A 26,757-nucleotide genomic window follows, 5' to 3' on the forward strand; every position below is an offset into this window, starting at 1 on the left:
GCTTTATTTCATTGTGTTTCATTGAGTTTTACCACATCTTGATTCTTGTATCCGATTCATTTTCTCTAGATTGTCATGTAATTTTTGCCACCCCCTATATAATACCCTTGCTGTGAGGGCTTTTAGGGTTTTCATTAACTAAATTAAACAAATCAAATAAATAATTAGGCATTATCTCACATTGTTTCTAACAGATTGAAACAGCATGTAAAGCGCTCTCACACGCACCAACATTACTTTTGTGGCAACGGCAAGAGATATGACATTTGGTTTGCACCTGAAACGAATTATTCCCTTTGTTCTGTTCCCAGTCTGAATCCCCCTCCGGAAATTTAGGTCTAAGCGTCTACATCCCATGGTGTTAGTTTGTCTACTCTTTTGCGTCCTGTTGTTTTTGCTCCGCATTTACTAAGGTGTCGACCAAAGACCTCCATGACGCAGTTCGGCCCTTCGGAGTACACTTTCTGCATATATTATCAAATGTTGGTAGCACATACGATAAATCTACTTCGGATCACCCCTGCCTGCCCCGTGCGAAGCTTTGGTCAGCGCTCCGTTCGTCCGACTGACCTTTGCTAATGGACCCATATTCTTTTGTAACAATCGGCTTACAACTTCCGCCACGAATATGTCTTTATGCCATAATGTCATCACAATAATTATCATCATTAACATGGTTCACTCGCGCTTAAAGAGTCTTTACTGACAGTCTGTGGCTTATAGCATTTCTGCAGTCAGTAGTTTGTAGAATGAACGACAACTCTAAGAGGGACTCTAATGAACTCATGAGTAACACAGTCGCTTTACGGAACAACGAATTCAATGGTAAGTGCTGAGCGGTCACAGAAGAATCGGTAACCTTCGCATATGTGCGGCATAGTGGACTCTTACCAGCGTGGCCTGAGACTCCTTGACTGATCCCGGGCATTTGGCCAGGAACTTGTCGTGGCACCGCTTGTGCACGGTCACCTGGCATGCTGAAACAGTAACATCGCGTTTGAGACTGTTAACTTGGGTCGCCAAGAATTAGAGGGGAATGGTTAAATAAATAAGACGACATTTAGTGCAGGAAGTCAACTCTCTTTACGGTACTGGAGACATCAACTTACTCTCGCTTTTTGTCAGTCTGTCTACATGCATTAGGTTCAACGTAATCTTCTGAGGGTGCGACATACACGTAGTTGATAAAGTAAAAGCTCACTTACAAAAAAGAAATCGTTACTTGCTTACGGAACACAGCCTGAACGTTACCAAGTAACTATGCATTTTTCTTATTTGCACAATCCCTCCCTCCCTCCCTCTCTCTCTCTCTCTCTCTCTCTCTCTCTCTATATATATATATATATATATATATATATATATATACACAGCGCTGTGTAAATGTAGCACTGTGTAGCACAGACAAGAGTGTTCGTCGTAGTAATATTCACATGCGCCGATGCCGGCTTATACGATATAGGAATGAAGTACGGTATCATTGTAAAAAAAAAGAGAAACCAACACTGTTGATGGCTTGTGGACTAAAATACTAAATGAGCAAGACAGATATGTCCACAGGGCAGTTACATGAAAATAAAAACGTGACAACAGCGAATATACGTGTACACATTCAGGCGCTAGGGCAATAAATATACTAGGCAGAAAAGCAAATATATTGTCATTCGAAATAGAAGGCAGCGCTCGTTGACAAATATCGCACGATGAGCGAATGCATGATCGGGGCACACAAATACGTGCACATTTACTGGAGACACAAGAAGAAAAGAAGAGCTTTTGTGCGTTGTGTGCAAGAGTGAAAATGATCCTGGTAGAGGTTTGACTCCCGTAATGCTTACGTGACTATGGCAGACACAATTGTGCGATATTGTGGCCGTCTTGACACTCCAGTAATCGCTCAAAAGGACTCGTTGCTGGGCAAGTCGGTGGAGCTTGCTGTCCCTTCTTTTCCGGTGCGCGAAGCAGACCACACAAAGGCGCTTCTGTGTTTCTTATTCTCTGTCTACTTCGTGCTGCTGAAAATCAGGCACAGAAAACATAATTATCGTTTCTTTGCTTATGTTGCCATTTGTGTAATAACATTCAGCTTCCCGATACAAACGACAAGAATGCATGGAATCATAAAAAACCAGGGAAATATCTGGACGATTTATAGTTATTCATTCTGTACATATTTCTTTGCACCAAGGTATGTAATATTGTCACAGCCCAGTAGGAGACGGGAAAGGCGGTGTTGAGGACGTGTAAATGCACTTTATGAGAGCAGTCAACGCGACGTCGTTGTCGTCTCTGTTTTTCTACTCTAGCGTCGTTCGCTACTTCGCTACTTCAGCGTCGTTCTCATCGCCTGGCACATACCCGCGGCGACCATATAGGATGTGGCATTTGCCCCTCCTTTGGAAAAAAAGGCATCGTTCCGATGCACCAATCTCCGAAGGCTGTGCACAGACGGTGCAAAGTTGAGGTCCCGAGGAAAAGTATGGCTTCATACGAAGCACGTGCACAACCTCGGGCAGATGCCGCCGGCGTTTGGAGCAGTTATGACTGTCGCTGATGCGGCGCAGAACAGTGTATGGCCCGAAGTATCTTCGCAGGAGCTTCTCAGACAGCCCCCGCCGACGAATAGGAGTCCGGACCCACACCTGGTCACCGACGTTGTATGTGACGGGTCTGTGTCGAAGATTGTAGTGTCGGGCATCGTATTCCTGTTGTTCTTTGATGCGCAAACGCGCAAGCTGCCTGGCTTCCTCTGCGCGTTGCGTAAATTCCCCGGCACCAGTCTTGTCGTCAGCGCACTCGTGTGGCAGCATTGCGTCCAACATTGTTGTCACTTCCCGGCCGTAAACGAGGTCGAAAGCTGCCACGCGTGTTGTCTCTTGGCTAGCCGTGTTATACGCAAATGTAACATATGGTAAAATCTCGTCCCAGTTCCTGTGGTCGACGTCGATGTACACGGTTTTCCACTTCCAATTTGAACATGGCTCCGGGCGGCTGGCGAGGCCGGCGCTCCGCGGAGCGCCGCTCGTGGGCGCCAGGGTAACTAACGCGCCGGCGCACTGGCAGCCACAGGTGTGGCATCAGCCGTGTCGTCTAGTTTGTGCTGGCGCGCTGTTATAGAGGCTAGCGTCTATAGCGCTGTAGCAGACGACGCAGCTGAGGCCACGCCTGTGGCTGCCAGTGCGCCGGCGCGTTAGTTACCCCGGCGCCCACAAGCGGCGCTCCGCGGAGCGCCGGCCTAGTGTTCCTGTATATGCGCCCGCAGGGAGCAGAGTTGCGCATAGGTCCGCCGTCGTGATCCAGCTCTGCAGCGAAGCCACTCCCCGTGCGCGCAGGAGCCAAATGCCGCGCGGTGTTCCGCCTTTTTCTCTAGTGGTCGCGAGCTACAAGCGCCAATTGTTCGCAGGCGCTTAGCAAAGGGCACTTCTTAATACAGGCTACGCTCGAACGAGTCATTCGCGCAGTCGTAGGGGGTGGGCTTCCAACCAACCGAAACTTTATATGTACCTATGTAAACACGCATATACAAACACACACATGAACGTACAAATAGGGGGTAGGACCGCCTTCCATTCCCCAAAATAATATACTCCCGTGGCTCGAACAGCTCCAAAGTTCGCTCGCAAACGCGCAGTACGTTGCCACAAAACGCGGTGCAATGATTTTCAGCATGCATATGAAGTTGTCTTATCACTGTCAGAAAGCAAGAAATGTTTTAAAGAGTGTTTAAAACTTCACACACGTAAGGTGGACACTTAGCGCATTTTGGCTGCCGAAACCAGCCGATTAATGACCGTCGCCAAGAGAGCTATCGTGCCTGCAGTTATGTCAGTGACCGTTAACAGAGCGTCATTTATCACTAACCATAGTTCACAACAGCTGCACGTTTTCGATACATGCGGTGCAGACACAGATTTAAGCGCATTTCAAATGTTCACATGCGCACATTTTAAGCAAAGCTTGCTTTTACGATTCATTCATACCGCAGACTAATCAGCTATATAGTAGCAGCAAATCTGCAAGTAGAAAAAGATTCAAGATGCAAGAGCTTCTAGATCAAATTTATTTCATACAAGGGAATGCATGAACGGCTGCTGGCAGCAGGCCAAGTGTGCTGGTTCTTAGAACCTTGGGGGCAGAATTCAAAGAAACTGGAAAGGCAACAAGCTATTAAGAGTAGGTTATTTTTATTGCACTAATCACATCAAGATGGCAAACTTGCAGAGTAATTATTCACACGGTGCAGACTGTAATCTGACAACACATTTTTCTTGATCTCTTACCACTCGGAAAAAAGCCAGTAGTTGAAGACACCGTATCAAATCAATGAAATCACTGAAGCAGCTTTTGGCCAAAAAGCCAGGTTGCAAAGCTTTGTGACCTATCGCATCAGAGGCAAGGAAATTTTACGTCATTGAACAGTGCATTCACTCCACTCCCGCCCACAGGAAACAGCATTCACCAAAGCACAACGTAGATTTCTAGCGTGTTTAAATGAACGACAAGTTTTTGTTCCACTGGCCGATACATGATGCTCACAAGCTAGCACACATACAGTTGCGGCTTAGCTTCTATGGCAGCAATTAGTTAACAAAATAAATAAGCCTGTGCACTTCAAGACAATAAATTGACTAGAATCAATTTTACTGTTCTCAAAACTTCACACGGAGAAGGAATATATTACAATTATCACAGCTCGAGAGCTAAATATGCATATGCCAACTTAGCACCCGTTTTATCCTTGTTCCCTTGTGTGCTTTCTGCAACGATGTCCTAGCTCTTCAGAAATCGCGGTTGACGAGAGAGGTACATATTATTCATTTTAATTTTAAACTCTGAAGGGTGCATTCAAACTCAAGAAGCCCAGACTTGTTAGCAACAACACTCTCACTATAGTATCAGTGTGTCTCCAGCTAGTTTGCTTGGCTGAAGCATTTACTCCTATGGCTGACTTCCGTGCGGTTTGTGCAGTGTGGTGCGCCGCACCCCGACATACTGGAATACAAGTGCCAGTACGATGTGTTTCGTATCACTTCACCAAGGTCCTTGACTTCACATCGTCGAATACCGTACCTGAAACCCGCAGCTGCTCCTCTCAACGCACGATCGACGGTCCGCTGATTGCAATGGCGATGGCACTGACGGAAACGACAAATTCGCATGAGTTGGCGATGCGCCCGTAAAGTTGGCTTCGCAGTGGCGCGGATCATTTGACGTCATTTTTTCGCGCTCGGCCAATAGCGGTGCGAGCGGCGCCGGAAAAGGTATGCGCAACTCTTCTCCCTGCGGGAGCATATACAGGAACACTACGCCGGCCTAGAGTTACTGTATGTGCTACCGCAGGTAGCAGAGTTGCGCGTCTGTTTTATCACGCCGCTAGCGCCTCTATTGGCAGAACGTCATCACGTGGTAGCCAAGCAACCGCGCATTGCGGAGAAGCAGATGTTCGGGCCAATTGTTGTATTGCCCGACGCCGCCGCTGCAGCGAACTGGATTGACACAAGTTATCGCCAGTCAAATTCAAATCCAATCCGGCCGATCTTGCTATGGTGGCTAGAAGGCCACCGGCCTTTGCGGCAGCGCATGAACGAGAGGATCCCATTTTCTCGGCGGATATGCCGGCGCTGGCGTCACCTCTCCCTTCTAGCCACCATAATCTTGCCGTTCGCTGTCCACGTGCGTACTAGCTGCGCAGCAACAACGCAACGTGCGCAGCGCATCTCACGTTTGTTTCGTCGGCCTGCGTCGTGACACCTTACTGCAGTAATTGTTTTAGAGCGCAGCTCTTTGGCGTCCGTTCCTGGGTTTCGCGTCGTCGTCGGCGTCGTCGTCGGCCTCGTAACCAGCTCCGCCCCCCTTTCATCCCCCCAGCGCTAGCAGCGACCGACTGATACCGCTGGATGCCGCTGACGCCGCTAGAGAGTCAAGATAACGTGACTGCATAGAACACCGTCGCCGCCATGCAGAAAGAGGAGGAAAGGGTCCCCCCCCCCCCCTGTTCTTGTGTGGCGGATAGCTGGGGTTGACTCACTATCGCCGTCAGCGGCATCAGTCAGTCGCTGCTATCTCTTCCCTCCTCCCTTTATCGTGTTGTCCGCTTGCTGCGCGCGCTTCTGCCCCCATCGTTTGCCGCTGGGTGTACACGCCGCCCCCCTCCGCTTCCGCTTACTGCTGGTTGCTCTCGACGGCGGCGCGAACTGCAGGGTCTTCTCGGCGGCGGCGATGAGCTTCTGCTTCAGCCTCGCTTACTGCTGGTTGCTCTCGACGGCGGCGATGAGCCTCCGCTTCGGCGGCGCGAACGGCAGGGTCTTCTCGGCGGCGGCGCTTAGCCTCTGCTTCCCCCACGGCTGTGACAACCTCGCGAGGCACTTGTATAGATCTCGTCTTTGAGAATCAAGCATTGGTGTACCAAGTCGAACATATATCAGTCTATTTCTCCGACCACAAAGCTTCCTTCATGACTGTCAAGAACTGTTAGTGGAGTCTTTGTTAAAGGAATACGTGTGAAAAATAAAAAAAAATTATGTGATAGCGCATACATGTGTTGCTCGATTTCTTTGCCTCAATCTATCCAAAAGGTGAAACAGCTTATTTGCTGCGCTCAAATTTCGCATTAGGAAGTAACGTAATCGTCGGTAATTTTTTCTTCCTTTGTAAAACTAGTGAAGGGTGTTCAGGTAAAGACACCTGAAAAAACAAATGTTCAGTCAACTGCCTATTGCGTCGAGTGTGTATGAGATGAAATTGCTTGACTAACAGCTACGCGCTTTTTGGGCTGTGCTAAAAAATTCACAGCTGTCATAAAAGCTACTGCAAGTCTGGATTTTTTTTTAAATAATGGAAGCACGTAGAGTAATACAGAAGATTTAGCTGGAATTACCAGTTTTCTGCATGTGACGCACCACACTGCTTTCACAGAAGTGTCGTAAAAAAGCCAGCTCATATTTTAATGATTATGCACTGCTTGGGTTGTTTCTGAATATGAAAGAGGTTACTACTAAGTAAAGATATTTAATCTACTACAGCTTATGTGAAGCAGGATGCAAGAGGAATGAATGATCGTCATTTAACATACGGTAAGGGCCTAACTGTGTTTTGAATTATTCCCTATAATGTAGCTATGTCAATCCTGTGAGAAAAACTTTCGCCGCACTCCCACAGAAGGCTACTTTTGGAATCCCTGCAGTGAAAAGGCACATAATGAAATCACACTTGCAGGTGTAGCTGATATCCATTGCTTGCTGGTAGATGGATATATTCCTCCACAATATCTAGTGGGGTACCAGAGTCGAAATATCAATGGTTGGTCATTGATTCACCAGTAATATTTTAGACTGGCTACATGTTGAGAGCTATGGCACATAAGCAAGTATGGGCCTCTTTATATTTAGTACAGTTCCCTTTGCAAAAGAGCACTACTTGATATAAAGCTCACTATATCAAAATATTTTCACGGGCATACACTAGTGTTTTTGTTTTTTTTTCTCTGAAATTCGCATTGTGATTTTATTGCCAAAAAAGAGGTAGTTGCGGCTCGGTGCTTTTCGTTACTGTTTAAATGCTAAAAGAGCACTGCACTGCTCTTAGTAGCGTATTTATCTCTGTGGAAACAAAACCTGAGTGCCAAGCAGTATTCAAGCGAAGGAAAGTTATTAAAGTATCTGATTGTTTACCTCAATTACTAAAGTTTGTCGAGTTTTTAATACGCTGTTATTTCGAACCTTATACTACCTTGTGAAGTAGCTTTTTCGCACGAAACTTTTTGTAGGATTTCCGGAATCTATAATATAACATCACCATATTCCCTAAGTTTATTCGGTGCGATCTAATCGTTACCGTCGCGGTTCACGAATGCTGCATCTGATCGGCGTATATAGGATACACAATCTATCCTAGACACGCGAGTGCCCATACGTTATTAGGGTGGAGAAAGTGCTCAGGTGAACGCAAGTAAAAAAAAAACTAATATACGCGCTGCATCTTACGCCGCGCGCTAAAAAAGGCAGCGCCTTTTTCTTCACAATCTAATCCAGCCAGCTGTTTCGATGCGCTTTGTTTGCGATTAGGCGGAAAAGCGGTGCACAAGCGATGCAAAAGCGCCCACGGTCGATCGACGATACGCTAGGCATGTCGCCTGCAAAAACGGAGTGCGGCTTCGCCGCATAGACTTGGTTGCTTCTCAGGCAAGATGGCGGACCTACGCGCAACTCTGCTACCTACGGTAGCATATACAGTAACTCTACGCCGGCCTAAAATCCCTTGATAATTTGAAAGTAGCGACACTCTTTGAACTCTGCCGCCGCCGCGCGACCTCCTCGCCTCCTCCTCGCCCGTCGCGCGTTCCCCCCGGGGCAACCAGTTTTGCCCCCGTTTTTCTGCACGATGATTGGTCTCCCTGCCGTTGCCCTTGGAAACGCGCGGATCTTGAGTTTTGCTTGCGTTTTTCTTTTTTGTTCGCGCCATTTTCCTCCTGAGCACGGCTGGCTTGGCGCTTTAGCTCGGCGTAGCGAACGTTGTACGCTGTGTTTCCTGCTCTCTGTGGTAGCGCTATGTCGGGCTGTTGTGCATATAACTGCCGCAAGAAGCCTGAAGATGGTTATGCCGTTTTTATGATACCACAAGGAAAGCATGACGGCTTGCGCAGGAAGCAGTGGCTGCATGACATTGGCCGAAAGAACTTTGTTCCCACAAAGAACAGCGTTGTTTGCGGGCTGAGGCGTCTTTCTTATAGCTCGTAGCAAAGCATTTCGTAATGCTGCATTTTTTTTTTCGTTCTTCTGGCTTGCTCACCAGCGTTTTTGTTGCGGTTGTCCTCAGTATGCTTAATATTCTGGGGCGGCTCGATCACCTCGCACGTCGCTAACTGTTGTTATTCAGTCGGACGTGCAGCATTATAGATTCTGCTTCGCACCCTGAAAAAAATTAGTGGCAAGTATACCCGTGGTATTCCAGGTGATGAGCGTTAGCTAGTCAACATTGAGTTTTAAGTTTTAAGGCGAAAGCCTTCAGATCTCTGTTTCAAGGTTGCGTTGTAAACTGGAAGTATCACGTGACCCAAGGAAGGCCAGAAGTGATCCAAAGCATGTCCACCCCTGTTTAAGAGAAGGATTGCCCAAGTTAATGAATCATTAGTGATTGACATAAGGTGGATTAGGGAGGATTAAGGTTGATTAGATGGTATTAAAGAAGATTAAGATTGATTAGAGTGCATGAAGAATCATTAAGCAACTCTCATACTCGGCTGCCCATGATTTGGTTCGCTTCCCGCCTTCGGTCACGTGATATTTTCTGTAGCTCACAGCGGGACCTTGAAATAGAGGTCTAAGGCGGTCGCTTAACAAGCCACACACAAAGGGATGTGTGACAAGCAATACTAGATCAGACGCACGAAGTAAAGCATCTGATCATGAGGCAGAAAAATTGTCTGGAATATAGAACTCGCCTCAAAGCTCCCTTTACATCGGTATACCCCATTCATACGGCTTTAAGAAAAAACCAACCTCCTCATAAACGTTGCCTCCAGCATTATCGATGCTGTTATTAGCATTTCTCAAAATTTTCAACCCCACAGGGGCGCGCAACGGGCCCAAATAACACGCCTCCATAGAATCCTACGGCGCGTCCGCGGGAGTCCAGGAGGAAAAGCGCGCCGTGCGCAGCCGGCGGGCGAGGAGAATTGAGGAGGAAACCGCTGTGAGGAGGAGAGTGTCGCTACTTTCAAATTATCAAGGGGCTTTACGCCTGCCTCGCCGGCCGCCCGGAGCCGTGTTCAAATTGGAAGTGGACGACCGTGTACATACTCATCATGTCTGCCAGAGTCTTGTTCAAACGTTCGGTCAGCCCATTGGTTTGGGGATGATAAGCCGTGGTCTTTCGGTGAGTGGTACCACTTAGTCGCAAAACGGTATCCAGAAGCGCAGCCGTGAACGCAGCTCCTCTGTCTGTTATGACCACTGCGGGAGCGCCGTGCCTGAGGACGACGGCTTCGACAAAAAATCGCGCTGCTTCGGCTGCTGTTCCACGTTGGATAGCACCTGTTTCGGCGTATCGCGTAAGATAATCCGTGACGACGATTATCCATCTATTTCCGGCAGTAGACAGTGGAAACGGACCTACAAGGTCCATGCCAATTTGCTCGAACGGTGCTTGAGGTATCTGAACAGGATGCAGCAGTCCAGCTGGCTTGCCGGGTAGCGCTTTGCGACACTAGCAATCCAGGCATGTCTGCATGTAACGTTTCACGATCGACGCAAGTCTCGGCCAATAGTACTTTAGCCTAATTCTTGCCAATGTCCGAGTGTAGCCTAAGTGACCAGCGGTCGGCTCGTTGTGACAGGCATGTAGGACTTCGTCGCGAAAAGATGCTGGAATGACGAGTAGGTAGCTGCTGCCACTAGGTGAAAAGTTCTTTTTATAGAGAACGTTGTGGCGTAAGCAGAATGAAGGCAGCCCTCTGGGGAATAACCTCAGCACGCTGCTTGTTCTTCCCTCTAAGTAATCGAAAAGAGGAACAAGTTCTGTGTCCTCGCGTTGCTGGCGTGAAACGGCCACAGTATCTAGCACGCCTAGAAAAGCCGCGTCATCATCGTCGTGCACTGTAGTCTCAACAGGAGACCGAGAAAGGCAGTCGGCGTCGATGTGTCGTTTCCCCGGTTTGTATACAACAGTGAAGTCGAACTCTCGGAGCCGAAGACTCCAGCGCGCAAGCGGACCAGCTGGATCCTTTAAATTAGCCAGCCAGCAAAGTGCATGATGATCACTGACAACGGTGAAGCACCGAGCATACAAATATGGCCGAAATTTCAGGACGGCCCACACCAGTGCGAGACATTCTTTTTCTGCAGTAGAGTAGTTAGCCTCCGTTCTTGATGTCGTCCTGCTGGCGTAAGCAATCACTCTTTCGGCGCCGTCCTGCCGCTGTAAAAGCACTGCGCCAAGGCGGACATTACTAGCGTTGGTATGAAGAATCGTAGGGGCGTCTTCATCAAAGTGTGCGAGCACGGGAGGCGTCTGCAGGCGTTGCCGTAGGACATCAAAAGCCCGTTGCTGGTCTTCACCCTAAACAAAGCGGACATCTTCTGTGGTAAGATGTGTTAATGGCCATGCGATATGCGAAAATTCCGCGATACACCGTCGGTAGTAGGCGCAAAGGCCAAGAAAACGTCGCACTGCCTTTTTATCTGATGATGTTGGGAAATTAACGACGGCAGAGATATTATCAGGGTCAGGTCGGACACCTTCACGACTAACAACGTGACCGAGAAATTGAAGTTCTTCAAAACCAAAATGGCACTTTTCAGGTTTCAAAGTTAGACCGGCTGAGCGTATTGCTCCAAAGACCGTCTGTAGTCTCTGTAAGTGTTCCTCGAACTTGACGGAGAAAACAATCACGTCGTCGAGGTACACCAGACAGGTTTGCCATTTGAGACCTGAGAGTACCGTGTCCATTAGTCGTTGAAACGTTGCTGGCGCAGAACACATACCGAAGGGGAGCACCTGAAATTATGTCATAGAGTCCGTCGGGCGTCACAAAAGCGGTCTTCTCACGGTCTCTGTCATCAACTTCTATTTGCCAGTAGCCGCTTTTCAAGTCCATCGACGAAAAGTAATGTGCGTTTCGTAGCCTGTCCAGTGAATCGTCGATACACGGTAGCGGATAAACGTGTTTCTTTGTGATCTGGTTGAGTTTTCGATAGTCGACGCAGAAGAGCAGGCTGCCGTCCTTCTTTTTCACCAATACGACAGGCAATGCCCAAGGACTCTTAGAGGGCCGAATAACTCCGTCCTCAAGCATGGTCTTCACTTGTGTTTATATTGCCTCGCGCTCTTTAGGTGCTACACGATAAGGATTCTGCCGAATTGGTCTGTGGCGTCGACTTCGGTGATAATACGGTGCTTAGTGAGCGGCGTCTGGCTAACTCGTGACGTGGATGAGAAACAGCTCTTAAACTCATCGATGAGCTCAAGAAGGCTGTTGCGTTGCACGGGCGATAAGGTGGGACTGATGTCAACCATAGGGGCAGGCATAACCACGGTGAACGGCGCGTACTCCACTGAGAGGCAGTCCTGTATTGAGGTAAATTCGTCGAAGTAAGCAACAGCCGTGCCTTTAACAATGTGTCGACGTTTCTGGTAAAATTCGTCAGCAGGAGTTCATCATGTCCGTCGTGTACGTTAATTACGGCCCTGGCGATGGAAACCCCTTGACTCAGTACCAGTGCGTCGATGTGTTCAGCGACGCCAGTCCCGGTGTTCAAGTTGTCGCAGATTACAGGTACGAGGAAACAGCTTCGCGGCGGAAGCGTGACGTCGTCGTTAGCGATACGTAAGCGGGGTCGCTGGTTTTCCGCGGGGTCGACGTCATCCGAGCTCGTAGAAAATGTGACGACGAGGTCACGGACATTATTCACTGCACCGTACTCTCTCAAGAAATCCATCCCCTATATAAGTTTTTTTATAACACTCAAAGAGAATGACGAGGGTGGCGACAAAGGTTGCACCGGCGATTGCTATCTTAAGTGTGAATTTCCCAATCGGCGTCATCAACTGGCCACCGGCAGTTCTGATGTTGGGCCCGGTCCACGGCGTCTTCACTTTTCTCAGCCTATTGGCTAGCTTTTTACTTATTATCGAAAAATGCGAACCAGTATCGACGAGTGCGACCACTTGGTGGCCGTCAAGGCAAACGACGAGATCGGCGCTGACGGCGTCGGTTACAGGGGGTGTGGTTCGAGTCGTCGGAGTTGTAGAGTCATCGATCGTCGGATATGGGGGCTCTTGGATATCTAGCCGGTTTGCAACCTCACCCCCGGGGGTCGCTGCGTCTAGCATCCCCGGCGCGGGCTAGGGGTCCTGCCCCTAGAGGCGTCAGAGAAATCGCGACGGGTTGGTGGGGTGTAACGAGCCGGAGAAGGGGAACGCGATCGAGGCGTCGTTGAGCTTTCTGGCCGAAAGTTTGTAGAATTTCCGTCGCAGCTACGTGCAGCATCAGACGCAGGGTAATTGCAGTTGGGAAATCTTGGATACACAGCCGCGCAGTAGTGGCACGCGCGGTAAACATGTCCTGCTTCGCGCAATGAAAGCATAGCGGCCGGCGGTCAGTGGTGCGCCACAAATCGGTCTTTCGAAGCGGGTAGCCGGCATTGGATTCACTGTAGAAGCGAGGCTCAGCGATCGACTGGCGGCGATACGGCAGAGTTGGCGGCGGCTGTGACTATCGAAAATAGGGCGTCGGGGATGGTGGCGATGGCTGCGTCATAGTGGTCGACGGTGTGAGCAGCATCGAAGTGGCGGGAGGTGGACGACCGACAGCCTCCGCGTAGGTTAATCGTCGCGGCACTGCCTGCCAGTCGGGCGACGAAAAGGCCTCTCGAACTTCCTCCCGAACGATGTCAGCGACAGAAGCCACCGCTGGTGCCATGGGAGAGATCCCGAGCTGCCTGATCTCCTCTCGCATAATCTCTCGGATGACTTCACGCAGAGACGTGCTGCAGCTCTCAGGTAGAATTGAAGCATTCACCGGCGAGCTCTTGTGGTCATATTGGCGGTACCGTTGCTGTAGTGCCCGTTCTATAGCGGTAGCCTCCTTGGCGAATTCGGCCACTGTCGTCAGTGGGTTCGTGATGAGCCCCACAAACAGTTCCTCCTTCACTCCGCGCAAGAGATAGCGCAACTTCTTTTCTTCGGCCATCTCAGGGTCTGCTCTGCGGAAAAGGTGGGGCATATCTTCTGCAAACATGGCAACGCTCTTGTTTGGTTTTTGAATACGGGATTCGAGAAGGCGCTGCGCGTTGTCTCCTCTGTCGCTACTAGTGAATGTGTCTAGCAGCTGGGTGCGGAAGGCATCCCACGTGGTCAAATTTCTCTGCCTGTTCACAAACCACGTACGCGCACTGTCTTGAAGAGCAAAAGAGACAGTAGACAACTTTTGCTGGGAGCCTCAGTCATTATAACTGGCGAAACGCTCAAATTGGTCCAGCCAATCTTGGACATCTTCAAAAGCGTCACCATGGAAACTTTCTGGGATCTTGGGATTCTGCAGCGTCACCTGCGACGGATTTGCAGTGGCCATGGCGGAAATTGGTAGACGCGTTCTTGCAGGGCCCTGCAAAGAGTTGAACTCGGGTGTCAGGCGGCGACTGTATCGGTGAAAAGGAGTTTCGACGAACGCAGGTGATTCCGCGTTCGATGTATGGCTCCGCGAAGGGGTGCCGATCATGAGGCAATCTTACCCCGCACCTCCACCAGTGTCACAGCCTAGTAGGAGACGGGAAAGCCGGTGTCGAGGACGTGTAAATGCACTTTATCAGAGCAGTCAACGCGACGTCGTTGTCGTCTCTGTTTTTCTACTCGCGCGCTATTTCAGCGTCGTTCTCATCGCCTGGCACATACACGCGGCGACCATATCGAATGTGGCAATACAATGTAATAGCAGATTCTCCCCAAAGGCGAAGTATTCGTAGGAAAAGCAGAGTATTAGAGAACTACACGAAGGCTTGTAGTTTACCAGCTGTGTAAGGTGCAGTAAACGTTTGCTTACTAGTTGAATTATGAACGTGGTGTTGCGTTCGCACAGACAAACATGAACATATTTCACTCGATGACCGTGGACACTCGTTCTCACAACGCTAGCTTGAAGAAGAGCGCAGGCAGAGGAATTAGCGGAACGCTTCGTGCTGCTTCTCGCTTCAATTAACACATCTCCAGAGCTTGTGATTACGCGACCTTGAACACTAGGAGTGGGTGAACCTAGCTCACACGAAGCCACCAGCCATCTCTGCGTGCCGTTATATTCTGGAGCCATCTCAGATTACTTCCAAGAGATAGCGCGTGTGTCGCGTATGCACACAATCATATCGATACCCATCCGTGCGCAGCCACGGCGGGGCTAAAGCTACGTTCGCACTGTGACTTTCGGCGTCTAAACCAGCACGGAATCAGATTCGGCGGTGGCGTCTGCTGGCGCCGATTGACTCGAAACCAATTTCTGTCACCGCTACCGCCAGAATTCCTTGCTGCACACCAATCAGAACCCGAACTGGCACTGAGCCTGAGCCACTCTCCCGACACTCTGCAAATGGCCTTTCGACGCGAGGTGAAAAAAACTACTGCACATACATGCACACGCCCACTCGCAGGCGTATCCTGTGCGTGTGCATCGGAGTCGAAATCATCGCATCGGAATCGGGAAGTCAAGCTTTCGTCAGCCAGCAGGGCAAAATGACGCAATACTAAAATTGGCGGGGGCATGCTAGTAGTGGAAAATTGCATACTCTTTCCTAGTTTTCATGGTATTTCGAGAAGTGACAGCATCTCCGGCAGTCTGAAATTAGAGCAATGGGAACGATGGATCATTTCGGCGGCGGGAGAACGAACCTTTAGGAGGAAATCAACTGCTCTCCTAGCGCATTCTTGATCACGTAACTGCGCCGTTCCCCCCCCCCCCCCCCCCCTTCTATCTCGCGCTTCAGCACGTGCCGTCTAAGATGGAGCGCGTGGGAAGACGACGCACATCAAACCACCATACATTTCAGCTCACCCTCGCACTGACAGTACACGGTTTGCGGGGCGATATAGGATCTTATCGCTGTTGGACTTTATACGTCACATCACGGCGACGGCGAAAACTCGCTAGGAGTGTCCACATAATGGTTACCGCAATAAGAGAAATGATGCGCACGCCCCGAAGTATGGCAGCGCTTATTCTTGCAGCATCTGATAAACAGATGATAAACAGCATTGCAAGGACACCCTGCCGTTACGAATTCAACGTACTTATAAAAATTGAGACAAAAAACAAAGCGTTGGTTTGGGCAGAACATTAACCACCGCTGCGTTTAGAAGAAGAACAATATTAAAGAGAGAGGAAAACGATGAAGAGAAAAGCATGGAGGTTTACTAGATATAGTTCTTGTTTTATTACTCTGCGTCGTTGACGGGGAAAGAAAAGAGGAGAAAATAAGGGGGTAGAAAGAAAGAGCAACACCGCATTGAAAGTAAAATACGCACACTGTCTAAATGTAGCATCTAGATGTGGGAAGCCTATTATATATGAGTCATTGGACCTTAACAATTTTAGCAGCGCGTACATACCATTTAGCGTGGAGTTTCGGTGAGAGCACGTGGAGTTTCCGTGCGATTTTATATGATTGTCCAATCTAACAAACACTGAACACATCACTTGTCTCTACACTATATTCTAATAAAACGAGTAAAGGCAGTAATAAACGTATTAGCAACCACTACAGGCATTTATTAACTATCAAAAAGTAGGCTTAAGATCAATTCAGTGGTGATTCAGCGGTAAATGCGAGCGAAAAGCTATAGCTTGCGTTGCACCTCTTACATGTCCCGGATCTATGATTTAAACGGCGATCACCACATTGCAAAATGTTCTTCAGGAGGTCACTCGACACACGCCGCTGCCTCTTCGAGGAACCAAGCGCAATGCTTGTGGTCCGCAGCAGCAGACCACATTCAGCTGATTTATACAGGGTGTTTCAGCGAATACTTCCAAAAATCTTTAAAAGTTGCCTGTGGAAAATATCACAATTCTAGCTCAGGAGCCGGTCTACTCGAAGCGGCGGACAATAGTTGTACAACAAATTGAGATGCAAAATCAACTAATCAATAAAAATTCACTAATTACATTTTAGCTAATTACATTATGGACCATATTGCAAATCACAAATTCTAGCCGTGGAGTTCGCAAGGCGGATCCACTTTCAATGAATTTTCAAGATGACACCAGTTTCGAGATATAATTTGCCAGAGAAATGCATTGGCGTCCCAGTTAATTTGTTAAGAAAACATCGTTTCATGCACTGAAGCACACAAGTAAGTGGAACGTCAATGCATTTCTCCGTAAATATCGGGAATTTATAACTCAAAAACTGCTGCCTTCTTGAGAATTCGCTCCGAGTGGATCCGCCTTGCGAAGTCTACCGCTAGAATGTGTAAATTGCAAAATGGGTCATAAGATAATTAGTTAAAAGGTAATTAGTGACTTCTTGTTAATTATTCGCTGATGCATTTCAATTTATTGTGCAGGTAGTGTCCGCCGGTTCGAGTAGACCGGCTCATAAACTAGAATTGAGCTATCTGCCACAGGCAACTTTCAAAAAAAAATGTAAAGGTGTTCGCTGAAACGCCCTGTATATATACATGTGTATATACATGTATATATATACTGCTGTTCTCTTCCGAGACTGTTACACATTACTTTAGTTTTCTGCAGATTAATTTTTAGACCTACCCTTCGACTTTGCCTCTCCAGCTCAGTGAACATGCATTGCAGTTTGTCCCTTGAGTTACTAAGCAAGGCAATATCATCAGCGAATCGCAAGTTACTAAGGTATTCTCCATAAACTCTTATCCCCAATTCTTCCCAATGCAGGTCTTTGAATACCTCCTCTAAACACACTGTGAATAGCATTGAAGACATCGTATCTCCCTGCCTGACGCCTTTCTTTATTGGGATTTTGTTGCTTTCTTAATGGAGAACTACGGAGGCCGTGGAGCCGCTATATATATCTTTCAGCATTTTTACATACGGCTCGTCTACACCCTGATTCCGTTAGGCCTCCATGACTGCTGAGGTTTCGACTGAATCAAACGCTTTCTCGTAATCAATGAAAGCTATGTATAAGGGCTGGTTATATTCCGCACATTTCTCTGTCACCTGATCGATAGATCTGTTGTTGAGTAGCCTTTAAGGAATCCTGCCTGGTGCTTTGGTTGACGGTTGCGATTACCTTAGTAAATACTTTGTAGGCAACGGACAATAAGCTGATCGGTCTATAATTTTTCAAGTCTTTGGCGTCCCCTTTCTGATGGATTACGATTATGTCAACATTCTTCCAAGATTCGGGTACGCTCGAAGTCATGAGGCATTGCGTATACAGGGTGGCCAGTGTTTCTAGAACAATCTGCCCACCATCCTTCAACAAATCTGCTGTTACCTGATCCTCTCCAGCTGCCTTCCCTCTTTGCATAGCTCCCAAGGCTTTCTTTACTTCTTCCGGCGTTACTTGTGGGGTTTCAAATTCCTCTAGATTATTCTCTCTTCCATTATCGTGGGTGCCACTGGTACTGTATAAATCTCTATAGAACTCCTCAGCCCCTTGAACGATCTCATCCATATTAGTAATGATATTGCCGGCTTTGTCTCTTAACGCATACATCTGATTCTTGCCTATTCCTAGTTTCTTTTTCACTGCTTTTAGGCTTCCTGCGTTCCTGAGAGCATGTTCAATTCTATCCATATTATACTTCCTTATGTCAGCTGTCTTACGCTTGTTGATTAACTTGGAAAGTTCTGCCAGTTCTATTCTTGCTGTAGGGTCAGAGGATTTCATACATTCGCGTTTCATACAGGGTGTCCCAGCTAACTTTGGCAAGAGTTTTAAAATATGAGAATGTAACGTAGCTGGCCGGAACCAAGAAAATGTTGTTTGCCGTCGCTTGCAGATACTGAAATTATTATTTTTTCATCCCACCTGATTAGATAATTAGTCTTAAATAATTAACCAACTTTTGAAATATTATAATTAGATGAAAGGTGTCAAAAAGAACATTGTAGAGCGACATGAAAAACTTCCGATACAGCTTTGTGTTCCTCAATACGTGCTGCATAAAAATCTTTTTCCGAAGGTGGAAGAATCGCGCGAATACACTCAAAGCGCCTTGAGCGGCCAGTCGCGCGGAAATTTTGCGTGCATTCGCGGGTTGTTGTATATATATATATATATATATATATATATATATATATATATATATATATATATATATATATAAGGTTAAGATGCGTTATAGTTCGATTGATTAGACGCTCAGATAGCAGAGCACATAGTGAGAGGACCCAGAGCTTCGGCAACACAGACACAAGGCTTCCAACCAAAACGTTGTCGTCGTCTTTCTCGGAGCAGTGCCTGCTGCGCGTTCTTTTCCAGTACAATATAGATAAATGAGAAGAAAGGGGGTTAACCGAGGGGCTCTGTTCGGGCCCCCCGGTTAACCCTCTTTCTTCTCGTTTATTACATAACAAGGGTCTCGAATCCGGCAGCACTGATGCCTTCAGGTAGCATATGTGGGTTTACTGACCAGTTGCGTTCGCCCAAAAAGATCACCTTCTCGTGACGCCTGCGGCAACAAGGACGTTCCACGTCCGCCGCCAAGGACTGTGGGTGGTGGCGCTGGCTAACACTCCCAGGGTTCTACTAGTACACATAAAATACCCAAGAAAGTGGATGGGAAACAGCGCCGCGGTAGCTCAATTGGTAGAGCATCGCACGCGAAATGCGAAGGTTGTGGGTTCGGTTCCCACCTGCGGCAAGTTGTTTTTTCATCCACTTTAATTTCCATGAACTTATCGTTTCTTCATTCCATTTATTAAGCACAAGTAATTTTGCCCTATGTTGTCCGTGGTGTCAGTGTTAGTTGGCTTCTCATGGTATGACTATATATATATACACGAACATCTGCCCCTTGGCCGGCTTCCCGCACTCTCCACACACGCCTGCTTTTTTTCCGCCTCGCACTACTAATGCTAACGCGTTAAAGGGCTATTTTGCCCATTGTTTGTATACATACTCAGATGTCCTTACGAGGTTCGGTGACACTCGCAGCAGTGCGGCGAACGCGCAGCAGCGTTCGCACATTTTACGCTCCGTGTAGCGCAAAGCAGTAAACATTCTGTCCCCTCCCGCGCTGTCTTTTTTTTGCACGCAGAGTTGGTAGTGAAAGTTTGCTCCAAGTACTTCAGTGACCATATGCCGCCCACGCTACAGGCGAGAGCAGACGCGCCTTTCCACGCTCTCCACGTTGCGTTCCGAAATTTCGGTGAGTTGTTGAAGCTCCTGGAACTGAAAGCTCGGCGAGCAGACTTGCTGGCTTGGTGCCAGTATTAGGCTATAGCATAACCCGCAAGAGGATAAAGCGAAACAAGGGCGACCGTTCGTATAGGCGCTGCTTCTGACACCTACGACACGTCCGCTCCCCTCGGTTGTGAGCTGCACTTGGAAGCGGAAAACGGCGTTATCAAGACCCACCTGAGAAGCTTCAGGTAAGGAAGCAGTCGTGCCACGGCGCACTATCTAAATTTCTGAACCGTGGTACTGAAATCATTTACGCTTTAGTGGTTAGTATGCTGGTGTGCTTAGTCTTGCCTTATAATATTGTATCAGGATGGTTTGTTGCCTACTAACGGGGGCATTGTATTAGCCTTAAACATGTTATACCAACAACAAAAACATGAATTGTCGCTTGACAGATTACGCATGGCTACATTTGTGAATAACCAAATAGAATGGACGCGCGAACGAATGCGAAGCGATTATTAAAAAAATGGCGGATCCCTCGCACGGTGGCAATTGATGTAAGCAAAACTTTGTACGCTGTTGCATTGATTGAAGCGGCCGAAGGGTTAAAATTTAAATGAATTATAGGGCTGCACGCGATTAAATTAATAGTTATAATTTTATGTTAACATTGTACACATACATTCGTGGTCTGAACCACGTTTCGCTGCGTAGCGAAGATGTTTCTGTTCCCCCGCGACGCTTCTTCCGAGCCTAGGTGTCCACGACGCTGAGTGCACGCTTTGGAGCCATTTTGCTGGCGCGTGTTTACTGGTTCCTTCAGCATACGTTGCCAGCACACTGTTGAGACGCCAGCTCCAGGCAGTCTTTCCAGGCTATGGACGATTGTAATGTTGACGCTATCACAGCCGAACACGCGACCGTCACAGTTCAACATCTGCACTTTTGTCGCATAGGGAAGCAAGCACAGTACGTGCCATCTGCACGAACTATTAAACGCTGCCGGGGCAGTGCCTGCCGGGTTGCGTGGAGGAGAGTGCCATCTGGTGGTGTTGCAAAAAAACCCAGCGGCGTGCGCGAGCATGATGATGATGCTAATGATGATGATTTAATGGCCTCCCCTTTAAACAGGGCGGTCAGAAATAGTCACCTAGCCTGCTTGATCGATTCAGGTATGCTATACATGTTCTTTATGTAGCATTTTAGCATACCGATCCTTAATCTTTCTTTCCCCTTCAAAATCCACCTGTTACCGCTGGCTATGAGTGGGAGAGATCCGCTCGTATAAGTCTCTTCTGTGCTTTTTTTCCCCCAATATTCTAAACGTCTCTTCCTTATCTCGACTGCTGACCGGTTGACGCTTCCGTCCATTTTAAACCACAACATTTCTGGAAGGTGAACGCTACCTACCGTTCTCACTGGGTGAATCCTTTCGCATTAAATGAGGATGTGCTGAGTGGTCTCCGCATTTTTTGCTGCAGCGCACACATAACTCCTCTAGTTCCCAATATTTGCTCGGGTATGTTTTTGTCCTTAGGCAACCGGTGGCTCGGGTCCCAAATAGCAAGGCACTGCCCTTTGTGTTATCGTACAGATTTTCCCTTTCTAATTTATTTCTTCGCGCTCTTGCAAACCTCCATGGTCATTTTTGTTTCCATTCTTTGCATACAATTAATTTTCTGTTTCTGTCACCTTACTTCTAATGACTCCTGGTTGTCTATTTACAGTTTCAATTACCCTGTACTTGGTTGCCGACTTTCTTGACCTATTTGTCGATTCTGTATCCGCGATCTTCAAGTACAGATGCTTTTGAACTTTAACAGCCCATTTACTTTCATCCATGTTCCTGAGTTTTCCTTCAAGACTAATTTTGCTCTGTGTATGTACGACTTCAAAAGAGGCCCAACCCATGCCACTCTGCACTGCCCCATTGGTGATTTTACCGTGGGTTCTCTGGTTACGGATCTTTGGTTAACTTCCCACCCCGACATGATATCCGTTTTAAAGCATAGAAGGCCATTTCCGAACGTTAACGCTGGCACCATTACTGCTTTCCAGATTCCACTCACCTGCTCCTGCTTATAATGGCCCCAAAGTGCTCTGTGTTTCATAACTGCAGCATTCCGCTTCCCCTTTATTTTCAGATTCTCTTGGTAGGTACTTCAATAAGTCTTTCCTTAATTTATGTACACGCTGAGGTGTTAATATTGCTTGGCTATGAGTATGACTTGCTGTTAAGTTGACATACCTAATTACTCGTCTTTTCATTAAAGATCTTAATTCCAGATTTATCTGTGCTAAACTTCAAGCATAGATTTGTCCCTGCTTTGCCACAGTTATTCGCAAGTGTCGCCTAATCTCTTTTATTGTCTGCTAGTAGCACAATGTCGTCCGCATACATCAGTTCCAGGAGCTTCATTACCTTTTCGACCTTCCCATACAACTTGCCCTTGGTTGCCTCTATATATATCTTTCAGCTGCTCCACGACATCTTCCTCTATGCCTTCGTTCTCAAGAATATCCCATAAGAATTCCCGGTCTGCGTTGTCGTAGGTACCTTTAATATATAGAAACGATATCGATAAAGGCATATTCTGAGCTACTGAAATCTATGTGCACTGGGTTAATACAAACATATACTCTGAGCGTCAGCTTGGCCTGAATCCATTCTGTAGTTCCTCCCAGTAGATTTTCTTTTACCCTCTTCGGCAGTTCTAATTTTATGGTTTGCATTGCCATTCTATATATCGTCGACGTTACTGTAACTGACATGTATGAGTTCTTCTTATCCTTATCGCGTTTGCTTTTGTAGGTGAGGCTCATATTGCTTTCAGGCCATACAACCGGAATTTTCTTTGTTCCAATCACTTGCTCTATGGCATTAGTCGGCAGTGCCTTGCTCTTTGGACAGAGGTCTTTGATCAGCTGTATTGGGATTTCATTCGCTCCTGCTGCCATATCATTGGGACAGTTTTTTCTGCTTTTTTTCGAATAAAAGCTTCCTATTCCAAATTTTCATCTCTCGTGATTTTCTGTTGTCGCTGGATGTGTTTGAGTCTGAACTACGCTTTCCTTCGTGCCGAAGTTATCCTCAATAACGTCTGTGCTGTACCGCAACGTATCGTCTCCTTCGTTGATATTACCGTCTTCATCCCTTATAGCCATTTCCGAATTTTGAGTTGCAGCTCCCAGTGCTCACATGGTTCCAGCATCGTATTGGGGTGCCTTTGTCTCTTTTCCGTTTGTTACGGCCCCCCCCCCGCCCCCACACGTACACTTGCAATTTAATTTCCTCTTGCACGAGCTAACTGGCCCCCCTTTTCTTTACTCGGTATTTGCTCCAGCTAAGGGCAACCTCTTCTTCGTGTAATCCCAACTTTTTGACTTCTCGATCATCCTAAGACACCGCTTACGCTCTTCTACAGTTCCGCTTTAGTTCCTTGTTCACCCACTTACGCGGTTTCCTCTTTTTAATCTAACAATTTTTCTTGCTGTGCCTATCTTATTTGCTGCGGCATAACGTCCACCAGTTCCTTATATTCCATGGATGCTGTGGGAAAACCCTCCATTTCGTCCTCTATGTTTTTTGCGATCTCCATTCTTTGCTCTTCAATTATTTTTAGAAATTGTGATGCTATTGGTTGGTCTTTTGTGTTCGTATTTTTTAAACTTTAATGATAAACATATGCGATCGCAACCCACTCTATTTTTTCATGTTCACCTGTTAGACAGCATGGATGGATGGATGTTATGAGTGTCCCCTTTGGAACGGGGCGGTGGGCTGCTCCACCAAGCTCTCGTTATTTTATCGCCTAATGTCGTACCCACGTAAAAAAAGGCATGAGTAATTCCAATAATCAAAGTTTCTGGACCTCTATTGTGAACTTTGTTTTTGTACGCCTCCATTCTTTGTCATTTCGCTACTTTCCTTCTACCAATCTTCCAATCGCATCTAACTAATCTCTGGTGAGGACAAGTTTACCTTCCCCTTGCTCTCACTGAACACAAGGGCTTCGAGGAGGCCAGTGATTCCTAAACTGTCCACTAGGCAAATATTTTCACATTCTTATACAGCATGCTCCATCGTTTCCCTAGCTTTACCACAGCAAGCACATGCATCTTCTTCCTTATATGTCGCTTTATAGGTGCGTCTTCTAATTAGGCATGCCGATCTCGCTTCGAAAAGTAATTAGCTTCCTTTTGAGTTATCGTAAATTGTTTCTTTCTTGATTTCGTTTTTTTCCTCTTAAGTAGTTACTCATGGCAGCTTTCTTTTCCATTGCCGACACCCATGAGATTATTACAGCTACTCTGACGTTCGGTTCACGTTCTTTGTGTCTGTGTTGCCCATCTTACAGACCGCGTACTTGCTGGTAAGCTTCCTAGTTCTTTTACTCTACGGTAAATCAATCTTCTTCCTGTACAAATTCCTGAACACTCTCCCAGCCATTAACTTTCTTCCATATTTCTCAGTCGTTTTTCATAATTAATTTTACTGTGAGCTTCCCTCACTTGAACGCTTCTCCAGCCCATATCACCCTGCACAGCTTCATTTGTAGTAGTCTTCCCGTGAGCACCCAATGCCAGGCGTCTAACTGACCTTTGGTTGCCATCGAGTACTGATTGTACCCCTGATTTCAAGCAAGTAACAGCGTTTCCAAACGTAAGTCCTGGAACCATTACACCTTTACACGTACCCCGGAAACCGCGTACCTATTGTATCTTCATAACGCTCTCTGCTTCCATTATGGCTGTATTTCTCTTCCTCTTTACTGTTATTGTTATTTCCTGTGTTTCCACATAACTATTGCCCTCGTTTATCCATATACCAAGGTATTTATATTATTTTACGCGACGTATTTCCTGACCCTGTCTTACCAGGAGGTGAGCACCATCTGGTGGTGCTGCCAGAAACCCAGTGGCGCGCTAGCAAGACCACAGCAGCAGCAGCAGCAGCGCCCGGAAAGTCGGGAGAAGAGGCAAAGAAAGCTTGGCTTTAGAAATCCGAGGACACATAAGCACTTCATATGAGCTGTGAATGCGAAAGCATTAATGTCCAATTGAACGCCCTGGCGGTCCTTGGAGTTTTGCGCTGCGAGCAATGTTTTCGAGCTTTGCTTCGGGGTACGTTATCGAGTTTTGCAGATACGCAGCTTTCTCACTGCATCGGATCGACGCGCCTGCACTCTCTGCGTTTCTGTGCTAAATGTTCACTACATCTGACAAAATATTTCTGTGACAGCACAGCCAAAGCTACGCGCACGCACCCGCACGTGCGGAACGTCTGCTCTTGTGTTACTACGCCAAGTAGTGCCAACTTTTTGCTGGCGGTTTATAGGACTTTGAAAACCAGGCATGGATACCAGAAAGCCAGAAAACTGGGAACAGCAAGAAACGAAAATCTTTTTCGTAAGAAATCTCTTCATTTGCTATGAAATAAATACTAATTTGGTTGTACATCGATTAGTATAGCCCTGTTTGCTCTCGGCATCTTTTGCCGGTGTCAGGCGTCACTCCAAGCCTGCAGATGTGTTGCACTTGAAGAAGATAAAGAAACATAATAAGTGGTATGGTTTGTTTTACGGTACATCTACATCTGACATCTGACCAATCCACCATATATGTGTTCTGCCTAAACGTGACTGCTATCCTCATCTCCCGAACTTGGAACCTTTTCCTCCAACTACCACGCCGGGAGAGGGCGACGGGGAAAAGAAGGGCTATCCTTCCCGATCGCTCCAACACAGAATTCCAAATTTTCAGGTGCTACAAGGCACTCGCGCGACAGCACTTACGCCTCGGCGAGGTGTAATATTCGGCATACGGCGACGAAAACGCCCTGCACGAGTGTACGTGTGCGCCTCTTCGCCCCCTTTGTACCGGTGCCGAAAGTGTGGCCTCCACCAACTACAGCAAAAACGGAGGGCAGAGCCGAATAAAGCTTCTAATGCGAAAGCATTAAAGCGGAAAATCCAACGTCCGCTGTTATTATCCGATGGTAAACCCTCGTGACCAAGTGATCACGTCACGTTCCCGGCGCTGGGAAATCCCACTATGAACAGCCAGGACATCGGACGTGGCCCATTCCCAATATTAAGGTTACTTAATTAAGGCGGATTAAAGTGCATTAACAAGAACTGAAGTAGATAAGGGTGGATTACAGTGGATTAAGGAGGATTACGGTTGCTACAAATGAGAGAAAGGTGGATTAAGTGGATGCCTTAACTCGAGGTCTCCTATCTAAATACATGGGAAAGGAGAAATTGTGTTTCCCGGCAACCAATGCACCATATTTGATGAGGTTTGTTAAATTTAAAAGAAAAGTGTTAAAAATAGAAACTGCTTGTCGCGAATTCTTGATATAGGTCCGGCAATATTTAAATAAAAATTTACAAAAATCACAAATTTTCAGAAAATGCGTTCATATTACAATAAACGATATTACGATTGCGTCAACTGCACCTAATGGTAAACGCAAAGAGCACAAAATACATGTATCTTATACTTGGTTTTCGAATTGACCAGTCGTTTGTGCGTAGAGCTTTTGCAAGCCCTTTTGAGCCCTTGCAAACAATGTAACAAATTCATGTGAAACATAAATTTACATATCAAATTTGTCCGTTTTGCATGGTCTAATGGATAGAGTTAATATAACTGCGATATGTGTTCTAGGCGCAGAGATGCAAATTTATAAACTTCGTTCTTCTGTCTTTTAAAACTTACAAATTTTTGCAAACTTTATTGAAACAATGCAGGCCCTACGTCGATATTCCACTTCCAACAGTCACTAAATTTTACATTCTCTCTAAAATGCAACACACTAGGTGGTTAGCTCAGAAAAGGGTTTCTGCGTTTTACATGTATCCGAATACGCGAGACTGGAGTTGAGCCAGAGGTAGAGCTTTGATTTAGGGCCTGAATTCTGTCAGAAGAATTTGCAAAAATA

The 26,757-nt window shown here is 47.0% G+C and overlaps 1 protein-coding gene and 1 non-coding gene across 5 annotated transcripts in view; one reads left to right on the forward strand and one right to left on the reverse strand.

The window, feature by feature from the left end:
* Positions 1-26,757, reverse strand: part of LOC142592606 (putative protein kinase C delta type homolog) — a 556,922-nt gene that overhangs the window by 248,038 nt on the left and 282,127 nt on the right. For all 4 annotated transcript variants that reach the window (XM_075704146.1, XM_075704147.1, XM_075704145.1 and 1 more), the window contains one exon: positions 892-977. In XM_075704146.1, coding sequence (XP_075560261.1) covers positions 892-977 — 86 coding nt within the window. The remainder of the gene's footprint in view (positions 1-891; positions 978-26,757) is intronic.
* Positions 19,254-19,326, forward strand: TRNAS-CGA (transfer RNA serine (anticodon CGA)). Its single transcript has one exon. It is a non-coding gene; the product is annotated as a tRNA-Ser (tRNA).

The sequence above is a fragment of the Dermacentor variabilis genome, chromosome 9, assembly GCF_050947875.1.
Source record: "Dermacentor variabilis isolate Ectoservices chromosome 9, ASM5094787v1, whole genome shotgun sequence".
Lineage (NCBI taxonomy): Eukaryota > Metazoa > Arthropoda > Arachnida > Ixodida > Ixodidae > Dermacentor > Dermacentor variabilis.